General features: G+C 42.1%; 1 protein-coding gene across 4 annotated transcripts in view; it reads right to left on the bottom strand.

Annotated features, from left to right (window-relative positions):
- Window positions 1–20,812, bottom strand: part of Pde9 (phosphodiesterase 9) — a 55,317-nt gene that overhangs the window by 10,108 nt on the left and 24,397 nt on the right. For 2 of the 4 annotated variants that reach the window (XM_035885404.2, XM_085663650.1), the window contains exons 3-4: window positions 4,429–5,348; window positions 184–308 (exon numbers count right to left, since the gene is read on the bottom strand). In XM_035885404.2, coding sequence (XP_035741297.2) covers window positions 184–308; window positions 4,429–4,564 — 261 coding nt within the window. In that variant the 5' untranslated portion in view covers window positions 4,565–5,348. Of the gene's footprint in view, window positions 1–183; window positions 309–4,428; window positions 5,349–17,043; window positions 17,181–20,812 lie in introns of those variants that run through there. The other 2 variants (XM_085663651.1, XM_035885405.2) reach the window with 2 other exon arrangements.

Genomic DNA, 20,812 nt, shown 5'->3' with positions numbered 1-20,812 from the left:
CACCAAATTATTCGACACAAGCTGGATTACTTCGAGCACGTTACTCGAGCACGTTAATACGCGAATATACATATCTACGAGGATGTAAGCGATCTATATATTCGAGGGATATATTCAAGCTATATATTCTCTTCGATAAAATCCATTGTTATATGTCGAATGTTAAAATTGATGTACTCTTACCTGAAGAACATAGGGCGTGTCGGGAGTATTTGCCGGCAAGTGACACGAAATATTCAGGAGCTTATCTCCCTTGCGAAGCTTCACGATATCCAGAGGTCCAGCCTCCGCAGCGTTTCTAAAGAGTTCTGAAATATTCGTAAAAAGATTCGACGATTAATCTACCTGATCACTTTCATGGTATACGTCGGCGATACGTAAGACGAGAGAGAAAGAGAAAGGGCTAACGATGCGAAAGAAAGAAAGAGAATAGATCGTAATAAAACGACCATGTGCTTATATTTCATTATAGATCCTTTACAACGTATACGGTACACGTTATCTATACGGTACGTCTAAGGATACTTTTGTCGTATGTCGTAGGTCGTAAGATGAAAAATGAATTTTGCTCAAAGTCCCTACGATATGTGTACGCCGTCGGATTATCTCGGTGATCATTTACAAATTCCTTTCGCTTCTATTATTTTCTCTCGCGTTTGCGCGTCGGATCCTCGTCTATGAAAGATCGTAAAAAAAGAAATTTCGCCTACGTTATCTCGCATTATCGACTGGAAAACTAAAATTCGAAAGGAAAGAGGCCGCTGATATAACGGCCATAAAGGCGCCTATAAACTGGAAAAACTTTATCCCATTTACGTTCGGTAATAAGACGCGCTTTGATTTTACAAAGGCGATGATGAACAACGAGCGAAAGAAGCTGGTAAAAGTGTTACTTGCATGAACTTTCGTGAATAAACAACGGGGCTGACGGCGGCTTTCGATCGAAAAAGAAAAAAAAAGAAAAGAAAAAAAAAAAGACTTCGCTCGAGTAAAGCTCGGAGATTAGTGTAATAGAAATAAGAGAAAGAAAAGGAAACGGGTTAGATGCGCGATCCTACAAATCGAACTAGGAGTATTCGGTTACTTGCAAACGAATAGACGGTGAGCGCGAGCTTGCGCGTCTTCTTTGTGTGTCGTAAGGTCACTCGACCATAACTCCTCCAGAGTAAACTTCGCATCGAGCGCGTTCATCGTTTGTCAAGTAAACCGCTCTAATTGATTCGAAAACTAGGAGCGGCCTCTATAAGCATAAGAGAAAGCCATGTTATCTGATTCTTAAGTACAGTTCGTATTTTTAGTCATGACGCTCGATCTTTGATCTTTTCGACCTTAGAATATTTCTTCGAAATCAAACGAATCGAAAAAAAAAAAAGAAAAAGTAGCGGAGCTATAACGCGCAAATATAGACGCACCCACCTCTATCCCACCGTATCTCCTGCATCCCTTCTGTCTGCGAACACCGGCCTGCCAAGACGAAAGATTTTATTCCTACGCATTGACTCGCTAAGCGGTTCTCGTACCTTGGCCGTTTGTGCTTTTCGGCAAGGCGGTTTATCCGCCAACGTTGCCGACGGTGATCGAAAGCGCGCGAACGATCGCCTCTCGGGACGATTTTTACGACCGACCGAATCTTACTCTCTCAATGTTCCTCCGGCGAAGAATAAACGCGTCCGCGACGGATAGTAGCGAGACCAAGAGAGAAAGAGAGAGAAAGAGAGAGAGAGAGAGAGAGAGAAAGAGAGAGAGAGAGAGAGAGAGAAAGAGAGAAAGGGAGATGCCGCAAGAGGAAGGAAGAGGAGAGTCCATCTTCTGCTACCCGTCCATTGGCTCTAATAGGATAATGAAACGTGAATCATGAACGTACGGCGGACGATTATATTTTTATTCTGACCCACGCTCAATTTATTCATTATTTTGTTGAGGCCAATATCATTGGGACGAGGTGCAGGAAGCCATTGTACTCGGAATGTATCGCCTCGCGAGTTTCTTGATCGTTGTCAATGAACTATGTACCTAACCATCCAACATCGGTTCAAAATGAAATCGATATATCGACAAACGTCGTATATTGCGCATAATGCGGTACGGCATTACACGCATAATAACTCGTTAGTCCCTTTTACGGTACCCGCCAACGATAGCGGAGAAGCTTGCGACACTTTTACTCTCTGCTTATGAAGAATCTTACTAAAAGATGCATTCGTTCGAGCGAAAGAAAAAAAAGAAAAAAAGAAAAGGATTGCTACAAAGAGAAATTAATTTGGATGCTAATTTTTATTCACTCCTAATAAATTTCTCATCCTTTCTCGATCTCGATTGGACTAGTCGGATCGTTAGTAAAATGGCTTTCAAAGGGCTACTGTTTTCAGAAATAAATGAGTGGAATTTCACGTCACGGTCGTTGGTAATGGCCAACAGGAATTTCCGGAAATTCTTGAACGAGAACGTTGATAATTTGTTAGCACTCGATTTCCGCTCGAAGCTCCCGTACTTTCGTTGCATTTCGTTGCTTTCCGGAACCACATGCGCGTAACAAATTTAGCAATCTTTGAAAAGTAGCCGGCTTCTCGCGTACATTTGAATTGCCTCTACGCGAATACGAGCTAGATGTTTAGAAACGAAACGAAAGTTTAACGATATCGTAAAGCCCAACGTTATAATAAATGTAATAATTAATATTCATTTTTCTCCATCTTTCGACAATCAGTCTATTCTTCACAAAGAGCTCTTCTATAACAAAAAGGAATTCATCATGATTATAAAACGTAATTATATTTCTTACTCGGCCAACGTTAAGGACCACTATTCATAATTTGTATAAGAAGCGACGACGTAAAAATCCTTTCTTCTTTGTCGCTTTTCTTTCCTTACAGATCTTTCATACAGACGCGAGAATATTTTTCTTTTCGAAAAGGAAACATCGAGATACGAGAAAGAGATACGAAAAAAAGGCATTTTCCTTTTTTTACGTTTCTTTTCGATGCGAACTCGCGAGATGAAAATGAAAGCGAAATCGTCGATATTCGATAGCGGCCCGGTAAATTAATGAATTTCCAAGAACTTCCTAACGAAGAAGAGCCCGGGAAAGCTTGTTCGGTGCTCGTAGTCGTTCGATCGATATTTACCACCGCCTACTATTTACTTCCACCTAGTAGTATTACCATTTGTTTCACGAGCTAAACCTAGTATAAATACGCATATATACGCGAGCGCTTACGAAAGGTCCGACGTAACGAACGGTCCAGTGTACCGTTCGAATGAAAAATTGCGTCCCCTGCGAGGAGCACGCGCACACGTGACTTTCCTCGATCGAACGATCCATCGAGGAACCATCTTTCGAAATTCTCAACTTTCTACGCTATACGAGTCACGCGCAAGATAGGTAATTATAAGTATAAAAATATATCTCATCTCGGTTATCCATTTCATATTTTTACGGGAATTTGCTTTCTCCGAGTAATTGAAACAAACTGTTGGCTCGAAACGACTTTTCCAACGAAAAACAGCTGGCGTTAAAACGAACAAGTTTCTCGTATGGTCGAAGGACTGTTCTCTTAAATAATACTATCCCTGGCCGGGTGGGTACACCCACGGGAGACGAAAAGCTATTCTTGCGAACGCATGATAGACTCGCCACGGAAGAAAAGATCGATACACCAAGTTGAAACGTGAAGTTTCGTTAAAGATTCTACCTATCGGGGCATGCACCTGTTATCGGTACTCATTATTTTTCTTAAATAATCATAATCGGTAAGGATCAAAAGAGAGAAAGACCGACTTTCGATCGGCGATCAAAAAGAGCTCCTATAATTTTCCATCGTACGCAACCGAGTACGCTATTTAAGCAGCCGAGAGAATGCAAGTTAATTAACATAATAATCTTATCAATGATGCCTAAGTAGAGAAACGTTTAACCGTTCGTTGTTTCTTCCGCATCCAAAGAGGTCTCTATCGAACGTGTCGAAGTACGATCGATCGTATGAAAATCAGTCGAATCAGTCGAATAGTTGAATCGTAGGTGAGAAACGTGACGAGGATAAAACGATTCGTCAAATATTCAAAGAACGGTACGTAACAAAGAGAGGAGAAGCACACGGTCGATAGGTCACGGCATGAGAGTGAAGTAAATACGAGTACGTGCAAACGTAACGCGTTTCCTGTTGTAGTAATCTAGACCGTCCTATTACGGCTTATACACGAGTACGTGTAACGTAAAATCAAAGGGACGTGTTTCCCGATAGGGACAGAACTACTCTTCAAACTCATGAAATTGGTTCCGACAACGAGCAATCGAATTCTCGCCAATTTCAAGTTGATGACGGTGGTACTTGAAATATCGAATGAAATTTGATATTAAAATGGATAAAGGAAAAGAGGTACGGAAAAAGAAAGTAAAAAAAGAAAAAATAGTCGAGTAGGAAGACCTACCCTTCAGCTCCTTGTCCGTAACCTGGTCAGAGCGATAGGTTGCCGTCTCTCTGCGGTCGCCAATGATAAAGTGAATATTGGTGTACTCGTCGTCGTCTTCATTGTTGTCAGTGCCGTTCCTCGTTTCGAGGTCCATGGCCGAAGGACGAATCGAAGAAACGTCGTCGCCGTCGCCCTTTCCGTCCTCCTCACTCTTCTTCTCGTCGTCGTCGTCGTCCTCCTCCTCGTCGTCGTCGTCGTCGTCGTCGTCGTCGTCGTTGCCCTCGTCGTCGGTCCAGCACCGGCTCGCTCCACCTCCCTTTTCCTCCTCTTCCCCCTCCTCCTCCAGGTCTTTACTCTCGTTAACTTTTCCGGAATGTAAGATCTCCGGCAACAATGACAACAATCGGAGGGCGGTAGATAGAAACGGGCGTGGAGTGCTAAAGATAATAGCGTCAATGGCGATGGTGATGGTAGTAGTGGTGGTGGTAGTGGTGGTGGTGGTGGTGGTGGTGGTGGTGGTGGTGATGCTAACACCCTCGACGAGCTCATCGTCGCATCGCCGGCCCGGCGGCAGCACCCGGGCCACCACCGATCGCTCTCGTCGAGCTCTCTACTACGGTAACTTCGTACGATGGCACCGATAGGGACCAATATGGCAAGGAGAACGACCAGAACGTTGACGAGAACCGATGCCGATCGGTTTTTTCTTCCGTTGAAAGTACAAGGATGTTGGTGACGCTGGACGATGACGACGGCGACGACGACGACGACGACGGCGACGACGACGACGACGACGACGACGGCGGCGACGACGACGACGACGACGACGACGACGGCGACGGCGACGACGACGATGATGACCAACAACGTGGCATCGGTGACGACGACGGTCTCGCTTCTACTACCAACTCGCACCCGTCTCCTTCATGTTCCATTCTCTGCAACACGTACAATAAACCACGGGTTAACCTCGGCCTGCGTTTCGCGCCGATCTGACAACAGGTGTCTATTCCGTATGGCACGAATTAAATTGAGGACCGATATCAACGGTAAATTTCTTGTTTCTCGTTAATATCCTTTAGCCATGTTCGCGCAACGTCAATGTAATCCCGACAAATTTACGATTTCTTACCGATTTCGCAGACGGAAATTAAAAGAGTCGGCGTGATCAAAGACGTATCGTTAAAACTATCTAACTAACCGTTCTCGTTTCAAAAACTTTGTCCGACCATATTTTCCACGAAAGAAAGATGCAATAAATCTGTTTGAACGTGTAGGTATACACGTAAGTACATTCCGTCGATCGAAAGACAAAGTGTATCCTCGATGTTCGAAATTCACGCGTAATTAGCTCGACTAAAACTTTACCGCAACTAGCGTGCAGCCGCAAGCCGCAACGCTCTCGACTAGGTGGTACGACGCAACCGCTCTAACGTTTTCATTTCCTACGATATATGGATGGTGTATATTATATAGCGCATAATATCAACCCAAGGCTATACGATATTCGTCATACTTTCGTTCAAAGTTTGTTCAATGTTTTATTACCGAGAATGGCATCGCCGATATTAGAAGCGTCGCATATTCGCGTGCTACCATGCTCGGTAACTTCCGGAGTCAGCAAAGATTTCTCGAGAGAGATCGAGGCGAGACATCGAGAGATAATCCGAGAAAGAAAATAATCTCCTGTTTACGACACTATCGGCGTTTCGATCGACGCTTCGTTCTATAACTTCGATAAAGTCTCTTATTCGAGTCTTTTGGCTCGAGGCATGCGACGACAATCGATCCGATCACTGCGTTTCTTATTCGGATTCTCCTCGGGAAAGACGAGTCCGAATTCGACGTCTCGAATTTTGTCCTTCATGACGCACACACGCACGCACGCGCACACGAGTATATTCAACGAGGCTATTTCAATTTTATTGAAGGCTTGGCTTCCTCACTCCTCCCGCTACGATAGATAGGATGTTAACCAAGATCGTACATCTTGGCGAGATACTCTCGGTATCAATCGGGAAGACGTTGTATTTAATTAGCCTTCGACCTTACCTCGCTTCGCGTATCGTCTGATAATGAACAATCAAGTAACTCGATTAACGCGATTCGCTGAACCAAAAGAGAGCCAGCCAGCCTCTTCACCCTTTGATATTTTTAACTTTGTTCTCACAAAAGGAACTCTTTCTTCTATCGTTACGATCCTCTTTTCGAAATATTTCTCGAATATCTCCTTGCCTGCCCACCTCCTACCCCCTCTCCCAATCCCTCACTCACCGTCTAATAATAATGTACGTACGTACATACGTATACGTATCGGTCGCACCTTAAAGATTCTATCTCGTAGGATCGAATCTTCGAAAGAATCACACAACTAGACGAGAAAAAACAGAGAGACGAAGCAATAACGTAGCCGAACGCTCGACGTGGTATATCCTTCGGCGCTTTGGCAGTCATTCATTTCATCCGATAAGCAAGCGTCTCAAGGTTCGTTTATTTAGATACGACAAACCATTGAACAACTCGATGTATACAAGTACGTATATTCTTGGAGCGAATCGCTGTCAAAGAAACACGAAGACTTTGTTAAACACGAGAAAGGGCTTGGGTTGGTAGCATCGATCGAAATATTTTATATCGGCGACAAATGTTTTTTTATAATGAACTCATTGAGGGTGAGCTCTACCTCATTGAGATCGCCGCTATATACACGTATGTATGTAGGAACGTACCTTTCTTCAACTCGTATAATCTATATTATGAAGTCGATAAATCAAGACAAGTTGGACAATAAATTTCAAACGCTGTTATTTATTTCTTCTTCGATCGAACCACCGTAATAAAAGTTCGTTTGAATCGCTGTCATTACTAAAGAAAAAGCACCGTTATGGTAAAATTATACAGCGCGAACGGTAAAGCTGAATCGAAGCGTGAACATCGGATGGATGCTAAAGTTAGCCGAACGTCGATCACCGATCGTATATAAGCAAGTACGTAAGGACCGCGTAATCGAAAAAATCCGTGCGAACCGAAAAACTCTTTATCGCGTATGACTGATCGTACGCTTTTACTTCCTACTACGGCTCCTCCTCGGTGCCATCTACGTTTCCTCGATGCGACGACTTCCATCGGGATGAGTCAGGGAAAAAGGAAACGTGCTAACGAGCCCCGGTCAGCATTAATTGTGACATCCTCTCGACGGTGCCGTAGCACTTCCGTCGCACGATCGCCTTGAAGCGAAGGAAGCTGCCAAGACCTCAACGCCCACGCGCGCCGACAAGCTCGAAAGGGCTTTTTCCTTCGAGCCCTTTTTTACTCTTATTCTCTCTCTCTCTCTTTATCTCTCTCTCTCTCTATCTCTCTCTCTCGAGCACTCTCTAGTCTCTCGGTTCATAGGTCGCAGAGCGTTTAACGCTCGCAAAGACGAACATAATTTCTCATCGCTCTTTCTCTCTTTCATTAAGTTTATCTTAATCGACCGTATTTCTCCATGTGCAATTAAACGTTCGGCGAATAAAATCATCGATAAAAATCAAATCTAAATCCAGAAACATGACTGGGAATATTCCTAGCCGATCGCGACGAAGTAGGATTCAATCTTCTCGTCACGTCCAAATCGTTGCAAGCAAAGAGAAAGCGTTCCGACAGAAACACGTTAACGGGAACCCAACACCCTCCTGTCGATCGGTCGGAGACGCGTGCTAGCTGCGCGCACGTCTGCCTTCACGACGCCAAATACCCAGGTATCGCATAGGTTTTTGCATATCGAGGACGCGTCGTCGGCGCGTCCGCAACTTCCGTGGGAATTACGTTACGTCGATAGCTCGTTTGAAACGTATTACGGTACGCGTCAGGCTAGACGCGAATACCAGGGGGCCTCTATTAAATTCCGAACGCGTAATCGAGCGTGCACGGCGTCTATCCGTGCCGACCGTTTTGCCTTTCGGCTGTTAACCTAACGACGAGCTCGTTGTCCCTCGAGCAGTTACGTTAGTAAGAAAACCGACTTCGATTCCCTTCTCCTAGGTTCGAAGAACCTAAGACCGGGGAGCGAGATAATTAAAGGAGAATCGCGTGAGAGATCTCCTGTCAAAGGGAGCGGAAGTTGGAATTGCTACGCGTTAAAAAGGAGAGTTTCGCTACTCCCCTTTCCTTTCTTCCGTTTACCTTCGACCGGAATAATAACGCGCCCGTGCGCGCCCGCGATAACGATATACCGGAATATATACTGTTTCGCTTAACGATCATCCTTCCTGCTCTATTAATTCTCGATGGATTCGAGGATAACGAGGTGCCTCTTGGCTTTGATTCTCGCTAAGAAAGCCTTACGATGCCTTACAACGAGAAGAGGTCCCCTACCTTAACACCTCTATTATATTATATTTATGCATTAATCGCTTCTACTCCTTTATCGTTTGACAACGCCAACGCGTTACGAAGAAACACAATCTTGCGATCCTTCGGATCGAACGTTTTTCAAACTTATTGATCTATCGAAGCTACGAGAGTAGCGTACTTTGAAATTAGAATTAAAGGCAAAACTGAGGAAAAGAGAGAGAGAGAGAGAGAGAGAGAGATGTTGGCGATCTAAAATTGCCTTTACTCTTCTTCCAATTTTATTTCTATCTTTTCCTTTTGCAAACGATTTATAAAGCCATCCGTACGAGTAACAATTACCAGCGAGTTCGTGCTTCGATCCTTTCGAAGAAAGTTTTTATTTGGCTCCAAGTTTGAACGAGTTATAAAAATCGAACACGACTCGTAACATTGCGAAAATAAATTGCTTCATGTTCGGGCGGTCAAAAGCCTTCTCTTTTTCTTTCTCTTTTTTTCCCTTCTTTTTCGATCGTAGTAACTTTACGACGAATCGAACGACATCCAGTTCCATTCGTGCCAAAGACGACGACGACAGCGGCGGCGACGGCGAATAAATCTTGGATATTATCGCTCGTGCGTCACACTTCTTCCTACAATCTGAAAATATAACGTACGATGCGGCACGAGATAACGCACATATATTGCATACTGAATATATAGATCTACGATATGCTATCCCGCGATGAAATTTTCCTTTTCACCTTTTACATAGATATAAATATATTGTTTTCTCGTCTTTTCAATTTGGCACGAAGGCGCACGAAGACGACTTCAAAGGACGAACTAATTTCATTAAAATCAAGTCTCAAGCTTGCCAACAATTTCAATGGCCCATATTTTATCCCCCGTCATTTCGCGTTTCCTCTTCGATCCAACAAAATATCATTTACAATGGAATTACAAAGTTTTCTTTGTCCTTTGCAATACTCCGTATACTCGCATACTTACATTACTCGCATTACATACCATCGAATAAGCGCTTGGGTACGTGAAACAAGATGCGGCGATAATTCTACGATAGTTTATAACGATTGCCATGATCTTGAAATATCTATCTATTCAGAAACATTACGAGGCAACGTCCTTGTCCGCTTATCACTCTTTACTACATATAGGTATAGTATATCTCGGGTTGATGACATCATCTCAAGAAAGAAAAGGAAAGAGGAGGGAGAGGGGGAAGGACGGAAGAGGATTATAAAGCAAGCCATACGCGAAAAACTCCAACGTCCGACTCGTCGCTGGCCATATCTGCCGAGCTAATAGTAGAAAAAAAATATTGTCCTTTTATCGACAAAGGCCGAAAAAGCTTTCGTACGATTGAATCAAATCGAAGGGCAATAATTTCAATCGAGCATAGATTCGATAGACGAAGAAGAAAACGAATCCGATGAAATATGAAAGCAGTCTTTCTTCCTTGTCCGCTTTACGTTTGCTTTCTTTACGAGAACATCTCTCTATTTTAATCGGCTTTTGTAAGGCTCGTGTACTACGATTTGACTCTAAGGTCACCTAATTGCTCGCGTAATTGCTTCCTCCCTGTAATAAACGACGAACAAGCTGGAAAGAATTATGCAAATACGTATATCAAAATGCAATTTTGGCATCGACTAAGGTATTAGACATTTATTATAGAGATTATCTTTTCGAAAGAATGAGAAGGAAGAAGAGTTTAAAGTGCCTTCGAAGAAGTTGTGTACAATTTTCGTGAAATTCCCAGCGATCCGCTAATTAAAATTGACTTTGCGATTAGTTTTCCCTCGATAAATGAATTCCCCGATAATTGTAAATACACCAAACTCCCATTAAGGGCCTTTTCCCATTTTATCATTGTTACGTGTAGTAATCGGCGAGCTTTAAACGGAGCGAGAAAAGGTTCCACGAAATGGAAACTGTGTCGAAAAGTGAAAGCGAGTCGAGGAACGGGATTGAGCTTTTCTCGACAAATTAAAACACGATCGTTCATGATGCGCATTTATCTATTAATCCCGCAATCGCTATGTCGCGTCAACTCGATCGGATGTAATAATACGGTAAAACGCAATCATGACGGTGCTAGACCTCCATCAAAGTGGATCGATACAAAACGAACGATTAACATTCATAGGGGATATCTTTAGAAATCAAATTCTGATACGCAACGACGTCCTTTGACCACGCGCGGTAATGTAATTGACGTACGGATAAACACAAGGAAAATTTTAATACCGCACGATGGAATGATAAACTATCGTTTGAATTTACTCGTGAGAACGAGCTTTTGGCGGATGATTTTAACGATGCATCGCTTTCAACATTTTGTCCGTGAAATCATGCGTTTCCACTCGATCGCTCGCTCTCGATAAAAGATTAATATTCAAAGCATCGAATGTGACGTTCGAGGGACTTCCACGTTTTAATTGTATTTCATTGTTGGCTGCATTCAATTCTATTTTCGATGAGATTTTCTTTTATTTTTCTTTTCCTTCTTTCTCTTTTTTTTTTCCCGCCCATTTGATTTCATCGCGTCCGTCCAATGTTTTTCACCTTGACTACGAATTATCCATATCCTCTGTCGTCGGTTGTTTTAGAAAGATAATTAAAGTAATAATTAAAGCATCGATCTCGATCGAGATCGATCTTTGAAAATGCACGTTATCTTCGATGGTAAAATGCACTACGCGCGACGTAACGGACTTGTCTAACGTGGTGGCCCTTATCTCGAAACAGGCATGGCGCTGTCGGTTTCGTTTATCGATGTCCTCGATCATACGACGATACAACTTTGTCAGATCGTAACGTTAAACGTGCGAACACGTACATTATATTATTATTATATAGACGATTAGAAGAATGAAAAGTTGTCGGATATGCTTTACCTTCGTTTCTACCTTCTAAATTGATCACGACTCCGGGACACGTTCTGACCGAAAAGTTCCTTTTCATTCGATAAAATCCATCTCGGCTAATCCCACCCAACTCGCGATGCTACCCAGCATTCGATCAATTTTCTCTTACTCTTTGCTCGAATTCTTTAAAAACGGATTACATCGCAACCCATCGATATCTTTTCGATAAAATAATTTCTAAGAAACTCCGCTGTAAATACTATTCGCTCGAGCACGAAATTCGATCTTTATAAATGACAGAGAATGACAGGATGAAGGAAGGCAACAAACGTTTCTCTCTCTCTCTCTCTCTCTCTCTCTCTCTCTCTCTCTCTCTCTTTCTCATGGAGCGGCTTTTCTACAAAATATTACATCTTCCAAATAGATTTGGATTAGAGCAACTATAATTAATTGGAGGTCTCGCACGGCGTGACCTAAATGAAATCCCTAGTCCGATGGCGTTTTTCTTCCGAAGACAAATTCTCGATTAGTTTCGAAGAAAAATTTAGTCGACGCGACCGGCCGGTCAGCTTCTTTCGATATTAATGAATGTTTCCTATCGTCTTCATACGCGAGTTTCGTCATTGAAATACTACTTAGAGCATTGACTTTGCTTAACGATCGGGATGATTTCACTTTTGATTAAGACAAATCGCTATAACGAGACGTCGTATATTTCTACGGTCTGGAATCGTTGAGGTAAATCGACGAACGAGAACCTTTTACCTTTAGAATTTCCCACTAAAGCAACTAAGGCATTTCCTACATGAACGGATACTTTGACGACGTATCTTAAAGCGATCCCGAAAGCATCGATACATCCGATCTCTCTTTTTTTATTTTTATCCTTTTATCGCGCATACGTGCGCAATTTCGTTCTCTTCGATCGCGTAATAAAGATGATTCTTCGACGGCTATTATACGATGCTTTTCGAATGCATCTGAACAAAGCGGAAATTTCCCGTTAAATTTTATGAAAATTTTTCAAATTTTTCCTTCGCACAGAATCAACCTCGTTCCATTTATCCGCGCGCTCGTGCAAAGCGATTTAGTAAAATTTCCACAAAGAAATAGCCGATTAAGCTATGATCAAGATCGTGGACGAGCGGGATGGAGATCCCGTCTCTCTCTCGTCGGACGTTCATTTTAAAACAAATAAGTAACGATATAAAAAAGACGGGTTTTTAAAGGCAAAAAAAAAAAAGAAAAAAGACAAAGAAAAAATTGTAAAAAAGAAGATACGATCGTTCGACAGGATATCGAAATACGCCGACACATTTTGCCATGACACAGGTGATGGCGGCGCACGGTCTCTACGACGATACGCAAAACTCCGTTGGAATAACAAGATTATACTAGTATCTCGAACGCTTCCGAGAGTCAATTTCTCCTCCTTATTTGCACTGGGAATTCTTCCCTTCGCAATGACGTCCTTTGCTTTACATCTTGCGACCTTCTACATATGCACCTTCTCGCTCACTCGCTATGTAACTACGCATCTTGGTCTCTCGCGCATCTCATTTTAATTACATTATTTCCTTTCCCCCTTTTCCCCCTGCCTTTTCCCTCTCTTTCTCTCTCTCTTTCTCTCGCACGCGCTCTCTTCTCTTCGCATTGAAAATCCTTGGAATTTATTTTCCTTCCGCCAACGTTCCCGAGAAAAGTCGTAAATAAAAGAAATAAACTTCTCCGTTCTTCAATTATTTTATATGAATTTTTCTCGAACTCGTAATAATACGTCTATATACAAACAAACGAAGAAGAAAAAGAAAAAATATGTAGCTACGCAATAATGAGCCTCGAGAGCGAGGTCAGAGTTGCGTATCGATTGCTCGTTATCGCTCATATTTTTAGACGGATACACCCACGACGAAATCTTTTACGAGCGTGCTGCTAAAAGAGAAAGGTAGAGAGCAGGAAAGAATTTAAGATCGTAAAAGTGGAAGAGCCAACAGCCTCGGGTCACGCTGTCGCTGATTAAACGTACAAGTTAGATGGGAGGTAGAGCAATAAACCGAGGAGAAAGGAGGAGCCAAAGCGGTAGTTTTCCATCTATAAAATTGTTAGAGCACTTTGGAAAATGAAGTCCCTCGAAGCTTTATCTTTTCCTTCGTCTCTCATTCCTTTTCGGAGTTTCGAGCGAAAGCTTCCAAAACATAACGCTCGAAACGTTTGTTGTCAAAGTGCGAAGAGAACGGGAAGAAGAAGAAACTAGTATAATACTAGTATAATACTAGTGTTTTCTCTCTCTCTCTCTCTCTCTCTCTCTCTCTCTCTCTCGCTCTCTTGTCTACAAAAGATGAAAGAAAGCGTAAGAAAAACGATAAGTGCCAAGAGATTCCGAGCTCGCCGGAAGAAAACAAACACTCGTTAACGAGACGCATCAAGGCAGATTGAAGAGATTTCCTGCCGCGGGTCAACTATCTTTTTCTCGTCTGTGCTATAGGCGCAACCTGACGGCGACGCCAACGACGCCGACCAAGACCAGAGATTAATTCATCGAATTAAACGTCGCACAATTGCGTTACAAGTCCGAGTCGTAGGGAGTTTTTGCGAGTGTCGTGGTTCATCTTTGTGAGGGATGATGCGCATTGATCAATCTTCTCTTTTTCTTTCTCGCACCATTTCTCTCTTCGTGACCAGAGCCGAGTTCCATGGAAAATCGATTAAACTCGAGCCGATTTTTATGATTCCTTTTGATTTCGATTTTCATACGTATACCTGGATATCTTTCTCGGGAGAGACGGAGGGTGGGTGAAGGGGATGAAAAAAAGCATAATTGAATCGTATCGATGGTTGTCGTGCTTAATGCACTCGCAAACGTCGACGCTCGTTAATCGTAAAATTAGCAAAACGATCATCTCGACTAGGTAATTAGCAAAGTTTCACCGAACCAAGATATGATCTCGCAGCGTTTAGAAAATTACTTATCCGTTGGATTAAGCCGAGCGAAGCGTCGCAAGAAATTAATGGAAGACGAGGATGATATCGTGTTTAATTAGCGTACGCTAACCTATTGTTCCACCGATCCGTGTCTAATTTGTTCTCGGTGTATTCACTTGACTAGAGATCGAAATAACTAAACGGTGTCAAGATCCTCTCCTGTCTCGGGGCCGAACGTGCTATCATCTTTATATTATTAATACAACTATTTCGTACTAATTCATTAAGACGTCTCTACACTACTAATCTACGTGATGTCGACTCGACTTACCAATTAGTCGACTATTGTACATGGTATGAAATACGTACGTGTGATTCAACGAAACGCAGATTTTCCCTTTAGCTCTCCACGCCAATTAACTTTATTTTACAACGGAGACAGAATCCTCAGAAGTGTTGCGTCTACGCGGAGTAGAGTATTAAAAGTTTGACTTTTAGGCAAGCGAGAGGGTGGATGATTGTAAGCATAGGAGAGCTCGTTTCGTTGTTGTAAATAAACTCTCTCACTCACTCACTCTCTCTCTCTCTCTCTCTCTCTCTCTCTCTCTCTCTCTCTCTTCTCCTCCTCTTCCTCCTTTTCTACTTCATCGAAGGCCATTAGATCGGACATAAAGCCGATAGAAAACGATGCCATAGCCGGGCGCGTACCCTACCGACAAAATGCATTATCGAGCGGTGCGAGTAGCTCCAAGGCGGATTGTTCCCTCGCTTGTGGTAACAGTATTTACGGAACACTTAAATGGTATCCTGTCTCGGGGACCACTCCTCCTCCTTCTCCTCATCTTCATCCTCCTCTCTACTGGTCTGTACGCACGGCAGGCCGCTCTGAAAGCGATACTATGCACATACAATCGTAAAGTATGCACTATTATTATGTCCGCGATAGCGCGCGTATAGACATTGCTTTTTACGCGAGCGTGAAAACGATTTGGTCGAAGAAAGGAAAAAAATGTCTGCTCGCCCAGGAAGAAGTTTCGACATTGAGAGAAAGAGAGAGAGAGAGAAAGAGAAACAGGATAACTTAAAATGCGCTACATCCTAGCGACATTCTCTTTACAAGCACGTTTATCGCGCGCGCCTACAAATGAAACTTTCAAACTTTCTGAGATACCTTTGAACTCTAAAGTAAACGTATCTAATTCTCGATAAAATACTACGCGAAACTTGTTAGAATTGAATTCATCGTGTAATATCGTTCCCCGTGTCCGCTGATATCGATTTATTAAATAATCCAACGTACACGTGTATTCTTGCGAGCGAAGTAAACGTATCGGTCTTATCGATCGATAAATCTCTAATTCACAATTAGCACGAACGTAGCAAGGTAACGTGTAGTGGACGTTATCGCCTCATGGTTGCGTGAAATATCGCGATCGTTAGCTCGCGCCGATAGTTTCGATTAGATCGACGAAATCTAGTCTTTTCGAAACTCTAAAGGTGCTCGCGCGTCGCGGTGCTACGTTAGCGTGTTTAACTTTGACTAGGACCAACGTACGTAATATACTTATGCTTTGGACACTTTCACGCGATCACTACGTAAATACATATATTTGTAGCATAGATATCGTACAAACGCGCGCGCGCGCGCGCACGCGCATACACACACACACGAGGTCGTTTGTCCCGGCCACTTTCCTTTTTCTATATAATTCACGCGATACCTGTTCTTGAAAGAGGGAAAACGCATACAACAGGCTGTAAAAATACGTCGAGTCACCTCGAGCGCTAACGTACGCGCTCGAAACAGAGCGATTTCTGAAAAGTGTAATGAAAGAAAAAATGGCGTTCTAAGTTGACGAGAAAAGAAATGGGATTCGTTTTCAAAAGTTGCGAACGATTTTAATACACCTTGATTAACTTTCCCATTGACAAACTTTCAATCCACTGATACGCCCTGGGAATTTTATTATTTTTGAGGAATGTCCGTACGTAGTATAGATTGCGGAGAAACAATGACCATAATACCTTTTGTTTGCGACGCTTTCTCGGAACGTAATCGCGCGATAATACGTACGCGCATTCGCGTAAATAAGCGTGGCGTCTTTCCTTACGATCAACACGACATAACATACGTAAATATGTACTTACGTTTCTTCGAGCGAGGGGGAAGAGTGGAAGAGACTTGAAAAAACAAAAACGTATCAACGACGACGTTAATTACACGAACATAATCATAATGATTTTTTTTCTACCGTATATTTATTTTCTCTTTTCGCGATGAAAGCAGCGATGAAGCATCGACGCCCAAAACCCGAAATTCTTCGATGAATGACCAACGACAAATACAAAAACAGTTTCATATACCGTGCGCCGATGAAAATGCTCATCGGTTGCGTACGTGACTCTGGGCTTTTCCCCCTCCCCCTCTCCCACCCTGTAAGAAAATAACAAAGGACAGTTCTTTTTATCTAATCGATCGCTTTCGACGAACCCCTCGATATATACTTACGCTCTTATGCTCAGATAATTTTACAATCATATGGACAGTGCGGTGGCGGCGAATCAAGAGTAACGTTCGAGTGCCAATAATGTCAATGATGTCAAACGTAGATTGATTTTTTTTATTTAATCTATTAAAATATGTAACAAAGAAAAGCTTAAACTATGACGCACGACGCGTACCATTCGATATTCCTATCTAGACTGGCCGGATTTGCGTTTTGTTCCTCGTAGCGTTTCTCGTTGTTGTCACGACATTACGTCGTGAGGAAAAAAGAAAACACGTGACCTCCTTTTTCATACAATGCCGAATAACAAAGCTATCGCCGATCGAAATGACTAATCCTCTTCCGAGAAAGACCCTCTCCTTTACTTCTCTTCAAGGTTACGTCGCACATTTGTCTCTATATATTTTTCTCTCGACAATTTCTATTTTTCCCTTATTCGAATGTAATATCGAAATAATGCACACAATGATGCACCTTGAACGAGGATCGAAAAGGAACCAGACAATTTGTGATTTCCTCATCACAAATATCCGACTCCTTTTATCCGGCACGTATATTCGATATTTCAGAACGACTTACACGTTTCTTCTCCCTCAATTTCATTTCTACGATTTTCTAGAATTACTAAATTCTTCAAACCGAATAAGAGGAGAGGGTCGCCTCGAGATGCAATCGTTGTTCTCTCTGGGGTCGAATTAAGAGAAAGAAAAAAGCTAATCGTAATAACAGTTTTTTCTTCGAAACTCTTTGACCGGTCATTTAGTCCATGTCGCAAGCCGCTTACGTAAGCGTTTCACTCGACGAGCGAATGCACTGGAAGATTACGGCTGATAAACGCGTTACATTCACGAGGTCAACCACGACGGCTTTTATGAATGAACGGTTATACGCGTCGCGGTCGTGCGCTCACCCGGCCGCGACAAAAGTCAGACAGAAGGCTCCCGACCGTAATCGATCGTAAAGCGGTGGATGAAAAATGAATCGCGATCTATTCTACTAGACATCTCTTTTTCCGAGTGTTTTTTTCAATGCGATAATTGCTCACTTTTTTAAGCCGCTTACGATTTGGAAGAGACGATAACGTCGGACGATAATGAGAAGATGCTAATTGCAGCTCGCTCGTTAGAGCAAAAAATCATCCATCGCCACGAATATAATAGAGGTAGGATCTTATAAAATAATATTGTTGTCGCTGAAGGAAATGAAATACGACAGATGAAAACTGTTTACCTTCGGATGGAGATAATTTAATCCATGCTTTGAACGCAACAACGGCTTTTGCAACCGAGAGTAAGGTCGTCTTCGGAAAATATACCTTCTCTCTTCAAGAGCGCTGTAAGACATCACGATCGATACGTATAACGACGATACGTTCTCTCTTAGATCGTACACGATAACAATAGATAGAACCCCGTTCGACGTCGATCTCGATAAAGTCTCGTAGGAGCCCCGAACAGCATAAAACGAACAAGACTTTTTTTTCGGAGATGGACGGGAACGACGACGACGACGACGAATTTATTTTCTTTTTCCATGGGAAGCCTTTAATACGACGTGCGATTATCAAGTCGTCGATTTAAAATTAATTTGGACAAAATTGAGAATAAGCGAACCGATCTGTCGAAATTGCGAGACATCGGCATTTCATTAAGCGTAAATCCTGCGGTCAACTTGAAACAGTAATGGTTTAACCTTTGACATATACCGGATAGTATGTATACTGGACGCGTCGATGTTGGTCATAGGCCAAAGGGTCCGACATTAAAGGGTGACATTCGAATCGATCTGATTATCCAGGAACTCTTCTTCCTTGATTAATAATCTTTGTCTATCGCTGCGAATATCAATGTTTCCGATCGATACGTGCATTTTTGCATCTTACGACGTAAAGTCCACCACGCCTAATGCTTTTTTAAATGCGTCGCCTTTAAAAGTATCGCGAAAGCAAAGCGATCGAAATTATCACGAGGGCCGGAACTATCTCTGTCCTACTTTACTACCCTTTTTATAAAGGCTTACAACGCGTCTAATGCTACGATACGAGATTGTCGCGTATGAATAGCAATAAGGTCGCGAGCAATCCTCGTATCCACGGTACGAGGATAGGCGTTTCTTTATTATCTATACCTTAATGTACCTTGCATGCATCTACTCGACATATGTACTCCTCTTGTGTAAAGAAATCGTTTTAAGAAATAACGACGACGGTAACGAATTCTTTTTTCGTCTATAACGCGTATAGCTATAGGAAAGAAAGTAAAAGAGATTCTTTACCGAGAGACGTCTCGCTCTCTTACGATCGATAAATTCTTCGTATATCTCGTCCGTTGTTTATGGAGCTCCCTTTTTCTTTTGATCTACCATAGGAAATACCTATCTCGTAAATATCATCTAGGAGTATCCTGAAATCGAAACGAGAAGCGAGAAGCGAGAAGCAATAGATAGAATTTATTTCTTTCGTAGTGTTTTACAATAGGAAAAGTGGAATTCGGTAAACAGTCAACTGCTTAATTGATTTAAAGGCATTCGTAGTGCGTACTCGAATTTCTTTTCTCTTCGAAAAGCGAGAAAATGTCATGACAATGATCATCTCAATAGTCGCATAATTTTTTAAGGCGAATCATTTGTGCTTTTACATTTTGTGATTACAACCTAATCCACATCGTTAATTCCTTCTCGAAACGGTCTTTTTATTCCAACTATAACTAACCGTGTAATTTCTATCGAGTATGCTTTAGCCATTAGTGGAACGTGTGCTCGATCGAAGCTATAGTTTGCCACGGTTTTAACCCTATGCCCGATATTCGCATATTCTCGTCCCGTAAGAACGATATGCTAATACGCATCGCACTATATGTATATATATATATATATATATATATATATATATATCGCGTTAACCGATATTTCTCTACACCGAGAACATATTAGCATACGTAAATACTTACGCACCTGTGCGATTAACATTTCGTGACTTTAGATAATTCGCCCTATTCGGTCCATCGATAGATCGACCGATCGAACGAATGAACGATTATTTATATCATAATAATTTATTCGTATGCGCTCATCGATTCGAAACACTTTGTCAAATCTAAAATAAATCATTTCATTTCAAGTAGCGTCCAAACACTGTCACCATTTCCTGAAACGTAAAGCTTTCCACGTTTACATGGACGCCTGCTCGTCTATACCGTAATATCCGTGATGCAATATTTTACCCTACTACGTTTAACGTTTTTATCAGCTCTTTAAATAAAGTCTCCCCGTTAGATTCCCAATATCGACGTCGGCATATTCTCTTACTACAACGTACCTCTCCTGTTAATGAAAATTAACAGTAGCTCATGATTTACTGGCAACATCCCCAATGACGTGTACGAAGAGCAATGCAATAGCATCAGACGCACACACATATATATATGTATATATATATATATATACATATATATAAAGTACATACAGATATGCCTATAATATTATACACATACACACACAGCATGTATGCGGAATATCGATAATCCACACTCGGAAACGCGTTGGTTCGTCGTTAATCGAAAACCCCTATTCGTTTTATGTCGAATGGGAGGTAATATTTTATTTCGTAGCATTAATCGCGTTTATTCGATCGAAGCCATTTTTTTATTGGCGTTACCACGAATCTAGCAGTAGCAAACTAATACGCGTAAACGTAAATGGTGCCTATAAACGTAGACGTACGTATCGTTGTCGTACTCGAAAAGTTCGTTCTACTTTGACAGTTACCGTCTT

This window comes from Vespa mandarinia, chromosome 23, assembly GCF_050613455.1.
Source record: "Vespa mandarinia isolate Hongniang chromosome 23, ASM5061345v1, whole genome shotgun sequence".
Lineage (NCBI taxonomy): Eukaryota > Metazoa > Arthropoda > Insecta > Hymenoptera > Vespidae > Vespa > Vespa mandarinia.
This window is presented reverse-complemented; position numbering and strand designations above follow the sequence as displayed.